At 42.1% G+C, this 20376-nt stretch overlaps 2 protein-coding genes and 1 long non-coding RNA gene across 6 annotated transcripts; 2 read left to right on the top strand and 1 right to left on the bottom strand.

Annotated features, from left to right (window-relative positions):
* The first annotated feature begins 19 nt into the window (after window positions 1-19).
* On the top strand, window positions 20-10964 carry LOC135545059 (carbonic anhydrase 4-like). The gene is made up of 8 exons (XM_064972709.1): window positions 20-74; window positions 6072-6116; window positions 6211-6375; window positions 9039-9184; window positions 9790-9882; window positions 9997-10063; window positions 10417-10580; window positions 10785-10964. Exons 1-8 carry the CDS (start codon window positions 20-22, stop codon window positions 10962-10964), a joined length of 915 nt encoding a protein of 304 aa, XP_064828781.1.
* A 2738-nt stretch (window positions 10965-13702) lies between these two features.
* LOC135546437 (uncharacterized) lies at window positions 13703-16776 on the top strand. 2 transcript variants are annotated; one of them, XM_064974859.1, is made up of 2 exons: window positions 13703-13734; window positions 14843-16776. In XM_064974859.1, exon 2 carries the CDS (start codon window positions 14958-14960, stop codon window positions 16311-16313), a length of 1356 nt encoding a protein of 451 aa, XP_064830931.1. In that variant the 5' UTR covers window positions 13703-13734; window positions 14843-14957; the 3' UTR covers window positions 16314-16776. The 2 variants fall into 2 exon arrangements, with proteins under 2 accessions (XP_064830931.1, XP_064830930.1); XM_064974858.1 differs by having other exon boundaries at window positions 13711-13734; window positions 13963-16776.
* A 275-nt stretch (window positions 16777-17051) lies between these two features.
* Window positions 17052-18852, bottom strand: LOC135545286 (uncharacterized). Of its 3 annotated transcripts, none has more exons than XR_010456445.1 (4): window positions 18765-18852; window positions 18094-18259; window positions 17536-17852; window positions 17052-17434 (listed from the first exon to the last, which is right to left on the bottom strand). It is a non-coding gene; the product is annotated as an uncharacterized LOC135545286 (long non-coding RNA). The 3 variants fall into 3 exon arrangements; XR_010456446.1 differs by having other exon boundaries at window positions 18129-18259; XR_010456444.1 differs by having other exon boundaries at window positions 17536-18259.
* Window positions 18853-20376: the final 1524 nt, after the last annotated feature.

The raw sequence follows: 20376 nt of genomic DNA, 5'->3' as shown, positions 1-20376 counted from the left end.
GAAGCAAACATAAATCACAATGCATTTACTTATTTCCTTTTTCTTCGCCATCATTGTGAAGATTCAAGGGGCAGGTGAGTTTTTTTTATTGTTTGATTTATTCAATCTTAGTACCTAAAAGGGGTTGAAACTTGATGTATTTGTGTAATTGGCATTGGGTATACAATGTTTGGGAAGCTTCAGGGAAAATGTAGTTAGTTAAACCTTAAGTTATTCCTTACTAAAATAAATTAAACTACAGCAAAGCTATGCTTGAGTGGAAAATAACTAGTTAAATATCCTACAAACCAAACGCTTGGTACTTTGCATCTTCACAATAAATACCATGGAAATGCATGAATAAATACGAAAAACATAAAATATCTTAGCTCAACAGAAATATGGAACTAACAAATGAGCCACGGCAACCAGAATAAAACAGATGGGGTTTTAGGAGGAGTTCTCAAAGACACTCATGGGGGTGTCCACTAAAAATTGACTAGCAACAATAGTCTGGGTCCTAAAAGAAACCCACCATAAGTGCCCACTAAATCCCCCCCCGCCCCCAAAAAAACAACACACCAATATATAGTATTGAGCTAAAAAAATAAATGTTTAAATTTCACCTTTATTAAACTAGGCAAGTCAGTTAAGAACAAATTCTTATTTTCAATGACAGCCTAGGAAAAGTGGGTTAACTGCCTGTTCAGGAGCAGAACAACAGATTTGTACCTTGTCAGCACGGGGGTTTGAACTTGCAACCTTCCGGTTACTAGTCCAACACTCTAACCACTAGGTTACCCTGCCGCCCAAGTGGATCAAACCAGCACAAGTGAAACTAACGACTGACTAACGAGGTGACAGGTGCAACACATCCTGACCAACGACCAATCAGAGCAAGCCCACACCTAAACAGAACCAACCTTGAAATCAAAAACTACATTGTGCAAGACCCAAAGCCTATAACACCTTTCCAGGTAAGACAGCAAATATATCCCATATTTTTACCAACAGAAAACAACATCCATTTTATAAAATAACTTAAATGTATCACTTTCTCCAATAAAAACATGGTGATAACTGGCGGTCTCTCATACATGACAAAACAGATCTCTTCTTTTTTATACATTTTTCTATAACTTTTTTCACTTATTTATTTTTATATAGCTGCCTAAAAATCTGACATTTTGAAAAACAGGTACATTTTGATGTTTGTAACTTTCTGTAACTCTCATTCCCTTGTGATGAGCCCAACTGAAACAAAACACGTCTCCAGTACGCCAAAACGTGCAGCCAAAACAAAATGTGTGCCAGAGCTACACACTGGCTAAACACAAAACACTTAACTTATTGACTGCCCACCCTTGAAATACAATCAGCAACCAAGTTGTCCTTATCACGGACATGACTGATTTCAAGGGGAAACTCCTGAAATATGAGACTCTTGAAAAGGAGTCGGGGATTCGTAGAGTGTGTCTCACAGGAAAATAAGAGGGTTATGATTGGTATAGACCACAAGAGGGGTAGAGACCAATACATAAACCTCAATGTGCTGAAGAGCCAGTGCCAAAGCGAGTGTCTCCTTCTTGATAGTCAAGTAGCGTTTCTGATATGAGGCCCAATTCTTTGAAAAATTACCCCACAGGGTGCTCGATATTGTTGTACTCTTTCTGTGGAAGCACCACACCTGCTCCTACATCGCTGGCATTTGGCGTTCAAAGCAAATAGACAATAGAAATCCAGAGCAGCTAGCACTGGTACAGAGACCAAAAGAGTCTTTGTCTTCTTAAAAGTCTCCCGACAGTCTGGGCTCCAATGGAAAACGACGTTCGGATTCGTCAAAACAGTAATTGGAGCAACATGCTGGGCAAGTTCTTGCAAAATGCCCGGTAGTAGCCAGCCATTCCCAAGAATCTGCGCACTGGAAAGTTATTATTAAGGGCCTCCACTTTTGCAAGACCGATTGGACCGTCCCTTGCCCGACCACCTTTACAAGATACTTCTCTGATGCTTAGGCGATTTCACTCTGACAGGTTCACTGTCAAGTTGGCAGGGAAAAATTGATTCGAACAGACTCAATGTTCTGAAGGTGTTCTGGCCAGGTGACATTAAATACAACCACATCGTCAAAATATGCCTCTGCATTTTCCAGACCACGTAGTACTATGTGCATGAGCCTTTGAAACATGGCTCCGGCATTTCTCAAACCAAATGGAAGATGAAGGTAGGAAAATTAACCATCAGGAGTGACAAAAGCAGACAGCTCTTTGGTACGCTCAGTTAGAGGGACCTGCCAATATCCCTTCAATAGGTCGAACTAACTAACGTACTTGGCAGTGCCAACACGGCCCACACAATCGTCGGCCCGGGGCAAAGGGTACGAGTCTGACTTAGTAATTGCATTGAGTTTGCAAAAAATCTGAACAAAACTACAGAGGCCCATCTGCCTTAGTTACTAATTTATAGGGTGAACTCCATGGACTGTTGCCATGTTGTGCAATGCCGTGCTCAAGCATGAACTCCACTTCACTGCAGATCTTTTCAGGAATCACTCGATAGACATGTTGTTTGATTGGCAGAGTCCCCAACGTCAATGTAATGCTCTAGTACATTTATCTGAGTTGGCACATCTGAAATTAAACCCTGATATTCTAAAAATAAGTGCAACAATATATCAAGGTTTTCCTTGATGATGTAATGTCCTGAAAAGCGAACTTGTAATGGTGACCCCAGAACGGGCAACAAAACCAGGACTTGGTCACCCACACCGAAAGTGTGGTTTTGGGTCTTTTGATCATACCAAACTTTCCTTTTGGTTTGTGGAACAAAATTCTCACTGGAAAACTGACAGGTGCGATGCAATCTGTATAGAAAGTTTCTTGTGTGTTTGTCCTGCAACAACCTCTCTCTTAGCAAGCTCAAACGACCTCTGACATGATGTATAAACACGAGCTCATTCGGACTGAAACCGGGAGATTCCTGAACAACCTCTTGAGCTGCAAATAACACATGAGCGTCCCCTTCATCCCAGTATTTCTCAAACTCACAGCAGTAAACTCTCCACACAGACTTCAAAGTCTGATGAAATCTCTCAAGAGCACCTTGAGACTCTGGGTGGTAGGCACTAGAGGGGCATTGGGTAACACCCAACTGCTGTAGCACTTGCTGGAAGACCTTTGACATGAAATTTGAACCTTGGTCTGATTGCACTACCTACGAAAGTCCAAACAGTAAATTACTTCACAAGAGTCTTAACCATACTGGGAGTCGTGATTTTCCTCACTGGAATGGTCTCAGGGAAACAAGTGGCAGCATACATGATAGTGAAGAGAAACTGGTTACCACTCTTTGCTTTGGGAAAAGGACCAACATAGTCCACTGCTGAAAGGTTAGTCAAATCAGGAATAGGCTGCAAAGGTGCAACCGGTACAGCTTGGTACGTTTTAACTGTCCGCTGGCAAACGTTACAGGATTAAACAGTAAGCCAGAACATCCTGTTTCAGACCAGGCCAAAAAAAGTTACCCAAGATATGGTCATGGTCATGGTTACCCAAGATATGGTCTTATTGACCAGCCATACTACCATCATCAGCCAACCTCAGTATCTCTTGTCAAAGTGTAACTGGATTGACAATTTTGAGACACTGGGCCAATCGTCTTACCCAGAAGTGGTGCAAGAACGCCATTTCTTCATCAGAACATCTCTGTCAAAGTAACCCACACAAACTTCATCAAACTCCTCCTCTGGACATATCAACTTAATAAAAAGAGAGGCGAGGGAGACATCTTTACTCTGTTCAGCAATGAGCTGCTTATTAGACATGGGTGTCAATTGTAGGGTCCCTCTCTTCTGTCAGAGGTGATACAAATTTGCTCACCTTTGGGGTTTTCAAAGAAGAGGCCAACTCAGGAGGTTTACCAAAATTAGGACCACACATAAACGTCTTAGACAGATCGAACATAGTGGAATTACATTCATCCTCCTCAATACTAGATTGGCTTTTGGCTTTCTTCTTAGACATAACACATGTAACGGCATATGCTGGGAACACTCTAGGGTACTTTTCCGATAACCCGTCAGGTTCCTCCACTCTGGGTTCCCTACAAATGACAGGATTTGACACAACGTTCCTGCCAGCTAAATTGTTGCCCAAAATTAACGAGACCCTTTTCACCAGAAGGCTAGGCCTTACTCCTACAACAACAACAAAAAACAGAAACAAGTTGCAGAAGTGTCAGACAAAGGCAAAACACCCTAAAAAATAAAGGACTGGGCTGCCCCACTGTCTCGCAGTATTTTCACAGGCTGCTTAACAGCATCACCACTCATCAGAGACACTAACCCGTCTGAAACAAAGGGTTCATACACATCTGATCCAAAACCTTGTTTAGGAGATTCACCAGTCCCAACCAGAGCCTTAATGGTCTGGAGTGCTCCCACAAGAAGAAACTGCTTTTTTCTCTCATTTTTCTGTTTCAACTTAGGACACTGAGAGGCAATGTGTCCTTTCTCACGGCAGTAATGACACACTGGAGGATACAAAGAATCCGTTTTCTGACGATCCTTATCTTTGGTACTGGGGAAAAAACGGAAACCTCGCAGTAGGAGGTGAATCCTCTAGATTGCTTTTTGGGTAGGGATAACTACTGGGTGCTTTGTTTGTGAAGGTAGTTTTATGTGTCAACCCAAACTCATATGCAAGGACTGCAGCTTTCTCAAGAGGGAGATCCTTGTGGTCATAAATGCAGGTAGCAACCCTTTCGTGAAGGCATTTCTTGAACTGTTCGAGGAGTATGTGTCTTTAAATCTTCAAGATCTTTGACCTCTTGTGAACCACATCACCGATCAAAAATACATGTTTGTTCCCTTGCGAATTCAACATGACTTTGTAATTGTGTCTTTCACAATTTACAGAACTATTGTCTATATGCCTCTGGAACCAACTCATAAGTCCTAAGGATAGCAGCTTTAACAGTGTCATAATCTGAACTCTGATCAAGAGATAAAGCGGCATACAGATTCTGAGATTTTCTCACAAGAACACTTTGGAGGAGCAGTGGCCAGATATCGTGCGGCTATGTTAGGGATGTGGCAATCTTCTCAAACAGAGTAAAATATACAGTACCAGTCAGAAGTTTGGACACACCTTCTCATTCAAGGGGTTTTCTTTATTTTTACTCTTTTCTACATAGAAAAATAGTGAATACATCAAAGCCATGAAATAACACATATGGAATCTCGACTGACGGACGTCCACCTCGTTGCTGCTGCTCCTCTCCGATATCCACCTGCTCTAGGGAAAAGACACAAATCACAACGATATCAATAGCACTACTAAAGTAAAGAGCTTATTTCCAGCGTGTAAGCGTGACTCCAATTATTGGCCAGAACATGCTGACACGCCTGACGCTACAACCCAGCAGGCCTGTCGTAGAGCAAGACACAGTCCAGCAAGACACAGTCCAGCAAGCAGCAACGACAACCAAATCTGCCATTCATGACCAAACCAGCCATCGACTAATGAACCCTGTTCGGGTAGAGTTGAACGAATGAACCCTGCTTGGAAAGAACCGGACGAACAAACATTGGCCACTGCTCCATGAGTGAATCAACTGTTGTGTTAGTTTGCGCCGGTTCTCATAGTTAGCCCTAAATCCTAGCCCCTTATACGTTTCTAATCGGACCATAGTGATACTGTGTATTGTCATTGTTGTAAAAGCTGGATTTATAATCAATAACTTTTGATTTTACTTTGGCCTGCCTCTGTGGTTGTTTGCCTTGGAGTAATGGTCTCTGTCAAAAGCCACTAATATTGTGTTCCTTTCCAGCTGCCTATCTGATTGACAAAGGTGACCATAACATTGGACTTTACAACACATCTTATGTCATTTATTTTTTATTTAGGAAGTGAAATACTCAAGCAACATTTATTTATGCCTTTGGTTGATTCATGATGTCCCAACATGATATCATAGGAAAACGTCATCCTGTCACGTTTTTTCAAAAAGGAAATCTTCACAATATATGACATTGTCAATACATTGCATTCAATGGGAAAAAATGGTTAATGTCCAAAAAATCCCTTCTCCAGATTGGTGCTACCAGTCCCAGGTTACATGTGGTGGCAACTGCAAAGGTAAACCCTATACATTCAGTACATATGCTAAAATACCCATTGGGATCAAAGTTCTTAAACATAACCAATGTTCTGTCTCGTTGCTCATGTGAAGGACCTGATGGTTGGACAACGGTTGCTGGGGCATGTGGCGGAAAAGCCCAGTCCCCCATTAACATTGTGACAAGAAGAACTCTACCAGATGGACGCCTTACACCATTCACATTCGCTGGGTACCAAGAGGCCTTCCACAGTCTCATCACAAACAATGGTCGCACTGGTGAGTTTCTATGTAATTCGGCCTCCCGAGTGGCGCAGCGGTCTAGGGCAGTGCTTGAGGTATCACTACAGATCTGGGTTCGATCCTGGGCTGAGTCGCAGGGTGCCGCAACCGAGGCGACGCACAATTGGCCCGGCTTTGGCCAGCCGGGATGTCCTTGTCCCATTGCGCTCTAGCGACTCCTGTGGTGGGCTGGGAGCATGCATGCTAACATGGTTGCCAGTTGGATGGTGTTTCCACTGACATGTTGGTGTGCCTAGCTTCCGGATTAATCGAGCAGTGTGTCAAGAAGCCTTTCGGCTTGGTTGTGTTTTGGAGGATGCATGCCTCTCGACTTTCGCATCTCCCAAGTCTGTATGGGAGTTGCAGCGATGGGACAAGACTGTAACTACCAATTGGAGAGAAAAAGGGGTAAACAAACAAACAATTGTAATAATAGTTTCTATATAAATCAGTGGTTCCCAAACAAGGGGTAGCCTAATATGAACATGCGGTCGCAGGAGAATTGACCAAGTCCTGAAGAAAAACCAATTTTATAATATCTTTGTATCTCAAAAGCATTGTAATGTGGTTAACCTTAAATATCTAAATGAGAATCATTCAAATGTTAAAGACAAAATTCAACCAGAGAGCTCCCTTAGATCAGGGGAAAAGGCCGCACTTGACCGTCGCGCTTGAATCATTCCCACAGTGAATGGCTAGGCCCGCTATGATATGAAACCACACACTACTGCAGAGACTTCGGTATTACCGGCCGCAATTGATATGGTGAAAACAATTGTGTGAAGAGGCAGAAGCACATGAACTCACATCAATACCTTTGTCGGATTATGCTGTTTAACAAAGAATTTATGCTATTGCTAGCAATCATCAGGAAACTCTGACTGAACAACTCAAACTTCCTGGCTTATGCTCTCCAAATGGATGTTAGCTGTCAGGGCCGAGATGCCCATGCATTGACTTTTGTTCGGGAAAACATATCCCGGGATGCTATTCACAAGGACATATCTCCCGAGCATGGAACGGCACAGGGGATGTTCAGTGTGCTCTGTGTCTCCCTCTGTCATATGGACACATTGTATGATACACCGAGAGCAACTGGCGGCAAAAAAGTTGGGCACAGAACTCTGAGATATACTGCAGCAGGTAACTTCGATTGTAAACTACATCAAACCACATCCATTGCACACATGCCTGTTCACAACACAATGTGGACATGTAGGATCAGAGCAGGACGATGCTTTATTTCACACGAGGCTTAGTGGTTACCAATGGGGAGTGTTGGAAAGATTTTTTTGCTTTGAGATAGGAACTGTTGTCATTCACAATGGATGTAAAAAAAACAGACTTGGTTGACTTTCTGTTTAATGAAAAGAAAATGTGTCTCCTTGCCTGTGTAACAGACATATTTGGGAAACTGAACGATTCAAGCATGCAGGGGAAATACAAAAACATTCTACAGATGAGTGAGTGACCGAATCAGTGGATTCAGAGGAAATTATTATTATTGCAGAGTCAAAAGCAAACCATGCCCCCTTCCCTCAACTGTGCAGGTTTCTAACAGACAACAGCATCAGTAGGTGACCCACACGAGTGATGACTGCTCACCTCCAACGCTTGGAAGAGCACCTTGTGACCTGCTTCCCAATTCATTTGACTGTGTGATCCTGTCTCTGTTGACATGTCGGTAACTGAAATTGAACAGCTGATCGAGATGTCATGTGACCGAATGCTGCAGACAACGCATTCACGGGTCACTACAAAGGAATACCCTGTTGCCTCCCTCTGAGCATTAAAACTCATGGTACCCTTCGCCAGCTCATATTTGTGAAGCTAGATTCATTGCTCTCGTCTGCATTAAAACCAAACATCGATGCAGGTTGGATGTGACAGCAGAGATGCGGTGCGTACTGTCAACCATGCCTCCTGACTTTGAGGAGCTCCACCATGACATGCATCAAGCCACACCCATCTCATTAGTGGTGGTGAGATAAGCAACATTATGTCAGACTAATTTGCAATTGACTGTCATAGCCTCACGTTAAAAGTATGTGATGGTAAGTTGAGAAGACAATCAGAAATATTGTTACAATGTTTTTCAATTGACTGCCATAGCCCCAAATTAAAAGTAAACCTTGACTGTTATTTACATAATTATTTTCACATGGTTAGGGTGGGGAGAATTTTCAGATTTCAAAATGGGGTCATGGGCCCCTGATATAGATGCTACATTTACATTTACAGTACAGAACCACCCTGCAAATGATACACTATTATCAGCATGGTGTATTGTAGTTGACCTAGTGGTTAGAGTGTTGGACTAGTAACCGAAAGGTTGCGAGTTCGAATCCCCGAGCCGACAAGGTACAAATCTGTCGTTCTGCCCCTGAACAGGCAGTTAACCAACTGTTCCTAGGCCGTCATTGAAAATAAGAATATGTTCTTAACTGACTTGCCTAGTAAAATAAAAAATAAAAAAATAAATAAAAAATTGAACACAAATAGCAAGGCTTATTCACTCAATGCCTTGATATTTCACAGATCTGATTTAAGCTCAAAGCTCCATAACATTGGCTTAACATTACAATAGTACAGTACATGCAAAGGTCCTTGGACTCTATATATCTCATTTTACATGGACTAAAGCTTTCATCTCTCTGCAGTTCAAGTGGACCTGCCTGCCACAGCAAAAGTACAGGGTGGAGATCTGGCTGTGCCATACAAAGCAATACAGCTCCACCTGCACTTGGGCAAGGATGGAGGCCCTGGATCCGAACACACCATCGATGGAGAACGATATCCCATGGAGGTTTGATGACCAAAATAAAGGAAACATTCCCATAATACACCATGTATTTTAAAACTCCTGATATTTATTTATGATTATCACATATTTTGTTAGGTCTTTTAGATACAGTTCAATCGAGTACAGGCTTAACTGAATGGAAAACAGAGACAGAATGCAATATGGAATTTTGAATAGTTTGGGGTAGGCCTTGTCTCAGAGGAATGTTCCTCAGAGCCATATGCTGATGACAGATATCCCTATGCTAGGCAGCTGGCATCGAACCCCCCATGCTGGGGGAAAGGAGTTATAATGATGGGCCTTAAGGTTATTATTATCCCACACATGGCTAATAGGAAAGAAAAGAAGAAGCAAGATGCTATGCTGATGATGATGATAAGTTTGTGTTCATTCGCATTATGCCTGTAGAATAGGAAACCAAGTGAATGTTGTACTACTTACTTGATGAATTTAATTGAGCATTCAGATCAGCCATTCTAATTTAACTTTTGTGAACTACATTATGTGTACAGTAATTATACATAAATCACATTAATGTACACTTTTGCAAATTCACATTTATTGCAATCTTTGACATATTTGTCAATGATATCTCTTGATGTCAACAGCTGCATATAGTAAATATAAAAGAGGAGTACAACTCTTTGGATGAAGCTCTGAAAGACCTTGCAGGGGTTGGAGTTCTAGGATTCTTTTACGAGGTATTTTTCAGTTTAATCTTATAAAATGTTCTACAACATGACAAAATGGGATTTATATGACCTTTGATAAATTATACTCTCTGATAATCCTGATAATATCTCTTACATTTTCAGCAATCAGGAAGCTCCAACAAAAAATATGAATCCATCATAAATGCTCTGAACTCAATCAATATGCCCAGTAAGTCAGCTTATAGACAACAATCATTGTTATGTATCTTTTATAGCATGGATCCAGGTACTAAATGATGCATGTTCCAGATCATACAGGGATAGGCCTATGTGATAGTGTGCTGATAGTTTAGATACAAAGTAATAAAACCCTTGTTTTTTAACCACAGTGTCTTCGATAAAGCTATTAGCAATCACTAGTAATATGAACAGTAGTCTATTTTGTAGACCATTTACAGGTCTCAACATAAACTGTATTGGGCAACACTTCACCTTAACTTATTACTGTGTAGTTCCATAGGGGCCACTTAAGATAGTATTACCCTGTATTTGTTCCATTGTCTTTATTGTGTCCACCTCTAGGCTCCAACACTACCCTGAGTGATGTGTCCCTGGACATGTTCATCCCCTCTCAGAGTAATATGACCAGCTACTTCCGCTACCAGGGCTCTCTCACCACACCTCCCTGTGAAGAAGCTGTAGTTTGGACCGTGTTCAAAAATACCATTCCTCTCAGCAGGCAACAGGTGTATAATGCTTGACATTACACCTCACCTTTCCTAGGTCACTTTTATACCTGACATTATACCTATACCTTTTGTCAGTGAATGTATGTACATGTATTGCAAAATAAAGCCCATAAAGTTGTTATTTGTATGTCTTTATTGAGTTGTATTTTTTTTTTTTACTGTATTTCTAACATGTTTAAAAACAATCTTTGTGTCCTACAGCTTGATGCATTTTCTCGGCTTCAATTTGCTGATGGAAAGCCTATGGTGGGAACCTATCGCCCAGTCCAGCCGTTGAATGATCGCCTGGTGTATCGCTCTGGAAGTCAAGTTATCTTAGTCAGCACTTTGCTACTCATCACCTCTGTGATATCAGCCATTGGACTCCCACTGCCCAAATAAATACTAGCATCTTTGGATATGTGTATCAGTGAATTAGAGAGAGCCCAATATTATCATAATCTCAAATGCAACACTCTAAAAAATGCTGGGTTAAAAACAATCCAAATCGGGTTATTTCGTTACCCAGCACTGGGTAAATATGGGACAGAACACAAGCTGATTTATTTTGCTGGTTCGACCTATCAGCTGGGTCTTTTTGAATGTAATCCTTAGGTTATTTTCAGGAGACGTGGCTTATTAGGGAATGGCTTTCAGATAGATCTTATTGGACACCCGTGAGAGTAAATGTCATTCATGTTCATCATGTTAAGTTTACATACTGCACATTTCATCTTAATTTTTTGTATGTTACACATTCTTCTAGAATATGAATTCATTATTTATTAGATATTATAATAAGGTGGTATCCATCCCAACAATGGGATTTGCAGAGGCTTTTAAGGAACTCATACACTTATGCAAGCCTCAATTAAGTCAGTGTTCAACCTTAACATGTGATAACTATACAACAGAGCAGATAATAGGAATAATATTTACTCTCACGGGTGTCTAAAATGAACTATCTGAAAGCCACTCTCTTACTAAACTATGCCTTCAGTCTCAATTACCCAGAACAAATAACCCAGCATCAACAACCCAAACAACCCAGAATATGTTTGTGTATGACGGCAATGCAGTTGTTTTCAATAAAGTTCACTTTACTTGCCAAATTATAGTTGTTACAGTTTATTCAACAATTAAGGAGACAGCATTAATGATGCTCATAGAGATTTCCTTTTATCTTATTTTGTATGTATTAAAATAATTGTTGAGGGCATTACGCCAAGCATTGTTATTACACTCTTATTAGACCTCCTAATCATTTAAAAAAATATTTAATTCACATCAAATTCCTGTTATTGAACAGTCTGTGTCATTATTTGACCTGTGCTTTTCCACAGAACCAACAACACAACTGTTGAGAATCAGTATCAAAGCACTGGAATTCTGATCTATTTTGTCAGGAAACAAAGCACATCCATGTCCTTTTTATATTAGGTCAATCAGTTAAAGCTGTAAACATATCATTTTTACTTCACTTTATTCACTCTAACTAAGCAGAGGGCAGCACAAAGGCTATATGTGATTTAATCTTCTATGTCATTTCTTCTACAATCCAGCAGGTGTCAGTAATGGGGAACAGCACACACTCCGTTCCTTTCTTCGTCCCTTTTGACCAACTTCACACTGCACAAAGCAGGTAGTGGTCATATAACCATGTGTTTTGACTGAAAATATAATTTCCTCTCTGTGGACTTGATCCTTCCCATATCCAGGTCAGGTTACTCAGGATACCCCACACTTAACAATTTCATACTTGTCTAATCCTAACTCAATCAATCCTTTGTCAACAACCTGTGGATAATACCCACTGATTTCATTTAGGTACAGGTAGGCTACACTATCCATTTCACCGTAAGTAGTCCCATGTTACACAGAAATAGCACTACAGTGCGTTGAGCCACGGGAATAATCTCCTAGCTGCAAAGTCATGTTTGGCTATTGCTATAGGACTCCTTCAAGGAGGCTAAAGTCGCACACAACGCCCTGAACCAGAGCCACTCAAGGATCATAACTTTACCATGTGTCTGTAATATCTATGTTATTACATGGTAGTTACACAGGCAAGTAAAGTGTAATTACAGTGTAGGGAGGTTGAAATACTAGTAAGATGCCCATTGAAATCATTCAATGTGAGAGAACTGGTAGGTCTTCAACTGTCTTCAACTAAACAAAGAAAAGGTAGAGTGTAGGTTTGGAACGTATAGCGGTGTGTTGTCAACGTTTCACAAAAATATCTTGCACAGTTGCACACACAGTTGCACACACAGTTGCACACACAGTTTCCACCCATCACCCACTTCCTCCTCTCTCACTCCTCTCTCACTGAGGTTTAGGTTGTCTTGACCACAATGGGCATATCTCATTTAAACGTCATCTCACGTGTTTCAGTTGTGCCTATTGCATATGGCACTTCTTCTGTTGCTGTAAACTGGGTAGAGGTATGGGTTCCTGTCTGTTAGCAAAGTGCATTAGAAGACAAGAGAACAAGCAACAGTGTAACCTATCCTATCAAATCTTTTAATGCAATGAAGCTGATATCTGCACAAAACAGGTTATGAATCAATTAGTTATAGCATGTCTGAGAAACCCTCATAAGACTGTTCTTTTACCTATACTTCACCCCTTTAATAGTGGATATATTCTATTATAAGCCGAAAACATCCTAAGCTGTTGATCTCTCCTCTAGACTATAGTCAACACGGACATCACGTAAGCACGTTAAATCCATTTGAAAAGGGATCAATAAAATATGTATCAATTTCACAATATCTAAGTAGCTCATTTTTAATAGTTGATGTTATCGTCTGTTTGCATGTCCTTGAAAGGGGGGGACCTCTGCCACTGCCTGTATCCCAAATGGTACCCTATTCCCTATATAGTCTACTACTTTTGGCCAGAGCACGATGGTATCTGTTCAAATGTATTGCAATATAAAGGGAAAAGGGTGACATTTGGGACACATTCTCTGTCAGTAGTGAAGATGTCTGTCTATGTGGGCCGTATGGGCGTAGATTGGTTGGTGTATCTCAGAGACAGAAGGAGGTATCGCTGTAGAGAGACTGTAGAACCTCTTCCTGTGGTTTACGCCACGTGACTACGAGGCTTAATAAGAACACCACTGTTAGTTGACACTCTTGTTTCTGCTGGGATAGAGGAGAGAAAGATGGTAAGCCCGTGTGATATACTGATTGATGTAGCTTAATAGATTCATTGAATATAATTGTGTATAAAACAGTATGGTGGCAGTAAAGACAATGTATTACAAAAATATTGTTACATTTTACTGGTTCTAATGGTTGAGATGATTTTAGTACACTTTTATAAATTATTAGATCATTTTGTTACACATCCGCAATGTATTACAAAAAACATGACTGTTTTTGTGACGATTTAGTTAATTCTTACCTTGAATTTGCTCTGCTGATTGGACTGAGGAGGGGTTCTGAGCAGCACCAAACATGAAACTGCCACAGCAACAAGAAGATACTGATGTACAGTGCAGTCATCCATAAAGTAGAGAGTACTACTAAACTCCTCTGCACAGTGTAGTGTTTCCTACTTTATGGATGAGTGTACTGTTGGCTACGGAGAAAAACACTACAGGGACTACAGGGACTCCAGTGATCAATGAAAGATTCTGAAAAGCTTGGAGACCTTGGTCTATGTTTAAGTTGTATTTAATTTATGCACTAGAAATGCAGTCCTCTGAATAAATCTTCCCGTTAAGTATTCAATCATGTTTCTCAAGTAAAAGTAGATTTGATTGCAATATTGTACTTATGAAAATAAATAAATAGTGTTTCTTCAATGGTTTGCTTTCCATGGTTTATGGTCATTCAACAATTGTAGATTTTTGTATAACAATCTGTCACGCCCTGACCTTAGTATTCTTTGTTTTCTGTATTATTTTGGTTTGGTCAGGGTGTGACATGGGTGATGTATGTGTTTTTGTACTGTCTAGGGGTTTTGTATGTTTATTGGGGTGTATACTATCTAGGTGTTTAAATATGTCTATGGTTGCCTAGATTGGTTCTCAAATAGAGGCAGCTGTTTATCGTTGTCTCTGATTGGGAACCATATTAAGGCAGCCATCTTCTTTGGGTATTTTGTGGGTTATTGTCTACGTCTAGTTGCATGTGTATGCACATTTATAGTATAGCCTCATGTTCGTTTTGTATTGTTTGTTTGTTTGTTTAAGTGTTCTTCGTCTTATTAAAGAAGTTGTATTCATATCACGCTGCGCTTTGGTCTCCTCTTTACGACAAACGTGACAGAATAACCCACCATAAAAGGATCAAGCAGCGCGATAAGGAGGAACAGCGCTTTGTGGAGTCTAGGATTTGGGACGAAATACTGGACTGTAAAACATCCTGGACCTGGGAGGAGGTAATGGCAGGGGACAAGACCCTGCCATGGAAGCAGGTGGAGAGAGCACAGGAGGAACGGCGACGATATCTGGGTACAAGGCTAGCACGGAAGCCCGAGAGGCAGCCCCAATACATTTTTTTGGGGGGCAGGCACACGAGGAGTTTTGCTAAGTCAGGTAGGAGATCTGAGCCAACTCCTCGTGCTTACCGTGGCAGGCGTCGTACTGGTCAGGCACTGTGTTATGCGGTGGAGCACACGGTGTCCCCAGTACTCGTGCTTAGCCCGGTGCGCTACATCCCAGCTCCCCGCATCTGCCAGGCTAGGTTGAGGATCCAGCCAGGGCGGATGGTGCCAGCCCTGCTCTCCAGACAGCCAGTGTGTCTCCTCGGGCCAGGATATCCTGCGCCGGCGTTGCGCACTGTGTCTCCCGTATGTCTGCACAGCCCAGTGCGTTCTGTGCCTGCGCCCCGCATGTGCCGGGCTAGAGTCACTATCCAACTAGGACGTTTTGTGCAGGCCATTAGCTTGAGACCTCCAGTGCGTCTTCACGGTCCGGTCTATCCAGTACCACCAGTGCCAACACCACGCACCAGACCTCCAGTACGCCTCCACAGCCCAGTACATCCTGTTCCTCCTCCCCGCACTCGCCCTGTGGTGCGTGTCACCAGCCCGGTACCACCAGTGCCGGCACCATGCACCAGGCCACCAGTGCACCTCCAGGGTCCAGTACTGCCTGTTCCTGCTCCTCGCACTCGCCCTGAGGTGCGTGTCCCCAGCCCGGTACAACCAGTGCCGGCACCACGCACCAGGCCTATAGTGCGCCTCGGCAGTCCAGCCCGCAATCGCCCTGAGGTGCGTGTCCTCGGCCCAGTACCACCAGTACCGGCACCATGCACCAGGCCTGCAGTGCGCCTCGCCAGTCCAGAGCGTCCGGCAACAGCACCCAGTCCAGAGCGTCCGGCAACAGCACCCAGTCCAGAGCGTCCGGCAACAGCACCCAGTCCAGAGCGTCCGGCAACAGCACCCAGTCAAGAGCGTCCGGCAACAGCACCCAGTCCAGAGCGTCCGGCAACAGTCTACAGACCGGAACCTCCCACGACGGGCCGCAGTCCGGAACCTACCACGACGGGCCGCAGTCCGGCTCCGCCAGAGTCTCCCTCCAGTCCGGCTCCGCCAGAGTCTCCCTCCAGTCCGGCTCCGCCAGAGTCTCCCTCCAGTCCGGCTCCGCCAGAGTCTCCCTCCAGTCCAGAGGCGCCACTCACTCCAGACTCGACCATCAGTCCAGTGCTGTCCTCTAATCCGTGGTCGGCGGTGAGGGTTCCCGCTCCAGAGACATTAAGTGTGACGAGTCAGAAATGGAGCGTGTCCATGCCCTGAGCCAGAACCGCCACCTCAGAGTCATGCCCACCCAGACCCTTCCATATAGGTTTAGGTGTGCGAGCCCGGGAGTCCACATCTTTGGGGGGGGGGGGGGGGGGGTACTGTCACACCCTGACCTTAGTATTCTTTGTTTTCTTTATTGTTTTGGTTAGGTCAGGGTGTGACATGGGTGATGTATGTGGGTTTTTTGTACTGTCTAGGGGTTTTGTAGGTTTATGGGGGTGTTTACTATCTATGTGTTTGTAAGTCTATGGTTGTCTAGATTGGTTCTCAATTAGAGGCAGCTGTTTATCGTTGTCTCTGATTGGGAACCAGATTTAGGCGGCCATCTTCTTTGGGTATTTCGTGGGTTATTGTTTAGTTGCCTGTGTTTGCACTTTTGCATCATAGCGTCACGTTTGTGTTATTTTGTATAGTTTGTTTAAGTGTTCTTCATCTTATTAAAAAAGATGTATTCATATCATGCTGCGCCTTGGTCTCCTCACTTTGACGAACGTGACACAATCTCAGTGCAGTTGATAGTAAAAGTAGTTGTACAGTTACACTTGTTTCAGTGTTCAGCATCCGGTTATGATGAAACTCCTGCCCGGTATAATTTTAAACCCGCTAACATGAGGTACATAGGAACAAGGGAATTAAACAGATTTTCAGAAAATGAACAGTTTAATAGTACTGCTAAATTCTGCATATTGTAGATATCTTCATTCGATAACCATGATTTCATTATTTTGGCCAATCTTACTGCACCTTAAAATGTCCAACAAAAGGTTTGTAGTTCATAGGATTTCTTTGGACAGAGCAAAATCTCTCTACTACGTTACTGTGCATGATTACCTGCAAACGGCAACAACAAAAAAACGATCCCATGATCATTACAAATTATGGAGGAGATTTATATGGTCACAAGTATTTATGCAGAAGAAAAAAATGACAATCTGTATATTTGACACAAAACATAATATCCCTTCAGATATCCTTTCAAAATGTTAATTTTCATTGTATCTAATTCCAATTCTTGGCATAATTTCACGTATCGATGTTCCTTGTTAATCCTATTTCCATGGCAGTGGTTCCAGGTAGTTGGATGGCACCAGACCTCTCAGCCCATGAAGGTCCCCCTGGATGGAGATTAGACATTGGCAAAGCAGTCATCATTTAAATATACAACCAAAGGCAAACAAGGTTAAATTTCTCCAAAGACTACTTAATCAGCACTCACATAATATAATCCATCTTCATCCATATCACCAAACACACACAACTCAGCCTACAAGAAAATGTTTTTGGGGAAAAGTTACTGTTCATTTGGTGTAGCTGTAATATGCACAGGTGATTACCTGATAACTGTGATTACCTGATAATTAGAGTTCACTAAAATCAAAATAAGAAAGTTATAGTGGATTTAGACATCCATGTGGAGGTTCCACACTCATGTCGCTGTCCATGTTGGGGGAACATTCACAAGGGTCATACTCAAAGATGGCCACCATCTTGCGGACGACCAGGTCATTAGCACGCTTGACTCTTCACTTGGATCTGATGGGAAACACAGAGGTCAAGAGCTGAATGATTAGATCATAGTCTAGGACTGCATCCCAAATGGCACCCTATTCCCTATATAGTCTACTACTTATCACCAGGGCCCTGGTGTATAAAGGGTGCATTTGGGATGCACACCAATGTCATTTGTCATCATTAAGAAATCTCAGATTGTTTCTCATGTAAATTCTTTTAGAGAGTGCGAAAGAGAGTGAAAGAGCTAGTGAGAGAAAGAGACCTGTACAGGTGTGGTCGATAGGCAGGAAACCCTACTGTATGAGCTGATGTTTAAGGTAGTCATCATCCACTGGGATCACAGATACCATGTTACTAGGCATGGCACCAGACAGACCACCAGACTCCCAGTGGTAGAAACCATCATCATCATCTTCATCTCCAAACACCTGGCAGTGACAGAGACAGGGGTCAGCCATTTTGTTTTCCTGAGATTTGTTTGGTAATGATACAGCTCTACTGTGCATGTGTAAAAGAAAGGAACATGAGTGGAAAGTTATCAGTTCAACATCAACCAGTTGCAAAAGTTGACAGGAAATGAGGAAACCACAGCTTTTGCACATCAAGTAGGCCTGCGCATTAACAGAGAACAAACAGGAAACACCAGCATCTAGGACTGATAAAAAAGAAAATCCAATATACTATATAACTGCTTATAATCTGCCTACCTCATATTAACCCAGCCGTGTTCAAACTTGGTTTGATCATATCTACCCCTTTAAAATAGGAAGTACAGTAACTCTATAAGGTATACAAGGTATAAGGTATACAAAAGGAGTTTATAAGTTGTCTATAAACTGTCAATAATTGTTTTACAGACAGTTTAGACACCTGGTATAAACAGCTATAACACAACGGTTGATATTCTACACTACAGTATTCTCAGTACATTACCTTAAGGATCTGTCCTGGCACAAAAGGGAGCTCCTCGGCGGTGGTCTCAGGGTTTGGCGACATCGCAGCAGGGTTGTATGGGAAAATATCCAGAAAGAGCCATACGGGGGGTTCCTGAGACACTTGACTTGACACCTGGTTGGTGGTCACCAGCTCCCATTGCCTAATATCCTCTGGTGTAGCAATTCTCAGTCCATCAGTGTACAGAAACACATCCACTCCTAGCATCCCTCCATTAGCCCTTATGTGAGTCAGCGCAACCCTGATGAAGGTTAAGGGCCAGAATGTGTTAGTTTTAACATTAAAGAAGCATTTTTATTAACTTCCACTCTCTTCCAAGAGTTGCTGAATTCCCGCTTCACTTCAGTGAGAGCAACCCCCTCTCAGCTCTACTTGTTCTCCCCACTGTATAAGGTCAGAGTCAAGTTTACCATTGAAGCTGCTTCACACAACTCTGCCTCACGCCCCACCACTACAGACTTTAGTTATTGTCTTAGAAGCTGTAAAAAGTGTTAGTGTTTTAAGCCTTAGCCTATTTAGCTAGATTAGCTAATTTCTTTGTTTATGTCCCCTTTGTGTGTTTCTGGGGGCTGCATGCTATCGGATAATAGCTTCTCATGCTTTCGCCAAAAAGCATTTTACAAATCTGACATGTTGGCTATATTCACAACGAGTGTGGCTTGAATTGAGTACCCTGCATGTGAACTTTAATGAAAGTTTGAGTTTTAACGAGTACAATTAGTTGGCGCTCTGGAATTTCCGCTGATTTGGTTCCTGTACAGGAACAAACTCCTGAAGAAGTTGGTATCTGTAACCAACAGATGCATATCTGTATTCTCAGTCATGTGAAATCCATGGATTAGGGTCTAATGAATTCCATTCAATTGACTCATTTCCTTATATGAACTGTAACTCACTGAAATCATTTAAATTGTTTCATGTTGCATTTATGTTTTTGTTGTGTGTATTTGATTTAGAGTTTTAGGATCCCTTTAAGTATAAAAAAATATAGAGACAAAAATGATTTGATGAAACATTGAATTTAGCTTTACTGCTATTAGCCCATAGAAGGGAAAGAAAAGGGAAAAGGGATACTTTAGAGGGGTCATATACACAGCCCATGCAAATAAACAGATATGTCTATCTTAAACAGACATGTTTTACGGGGATTATTTCATTATGCTAATTCTGCAGAATCCATGTTCGCCATTCTCCCCAGAAACTTTTCACAGCCATTGAAGAGGAGTGGGACAACATTCCACAGGCCACAATCAACTGCCTGATCTACATCTATGCGAAGGAGAGGCAGGAGGCATATGGTGGTCACACCAGATACTGACTGGTTTTCTGATCCATGCTCATACCTTTTTCATGCTCCTATCACTAAGAAGAAAGCAGGACTGCTTTCCAGCTAATATTGAGACTTGTGTGACTGACAAACACATACTACCTGCACCTACAGTGCTCTGAAACTATGTCAAAAAAAGTCAAAATACGTCATGTTTGTGGGTGAATACTAAACTTCCACTTAGGTTGAATTTCAACTTAGTCATGCATTAATGTCAATGGGAAGTTAGGATTCACCCCTTAGGGATTCTCAAATGCAATGAGT

The sequence above is a fragment of the Oncorhynchus masou genome, chromosome 9 (genome assembly GCF_036934945.1).
Source record: "Oncorhynchus masou masou isolate Uvic2021 chromosome 9, UVic_Omas_1.1, whole genome shotgun sequence".
NCBI classification, from domain to species: Eukaryota; Metazoa; Chordata; class Actinopteri; order Salmoniformes; family Salmonidae; genus Oncorhynchus; species Oncorhynchus masou.
This window is presented reverse-complemented; position numbering and strand designations above follow the sequence as displayed.

Bases quoted from the DNA above. Each gene is read 5' to 3' on its own strand.
- LOC135546437 (XM_064974859.1), top strand. From the start codon at position 14,958: ATGGCAGGGGACAAGACCCTGCCATGGAAGCAGGTGGAGAGAGCACAG.
- LOC135545059 (XM_064972709.1), top strand. From the start codon at position 20: ATGCATTTACTTATTTCCTTTTTCTTCGCCATCATTGTGAAGATTCAA. The intron at 9,185-9,789 runs GTTTGATGACCA...TGATGTCAACAG, and splicing joins GAGAACGATATCCCATGGAG to CTGCATATAGTAAATATAAA. The intron at 9,883-9,996 runs GTATTTTTCAGT...TTACATTTTCAG, and splicing joins TTCTAGGATTCTTTTACGAG to CAATCAGGAAGCTCCAACAA.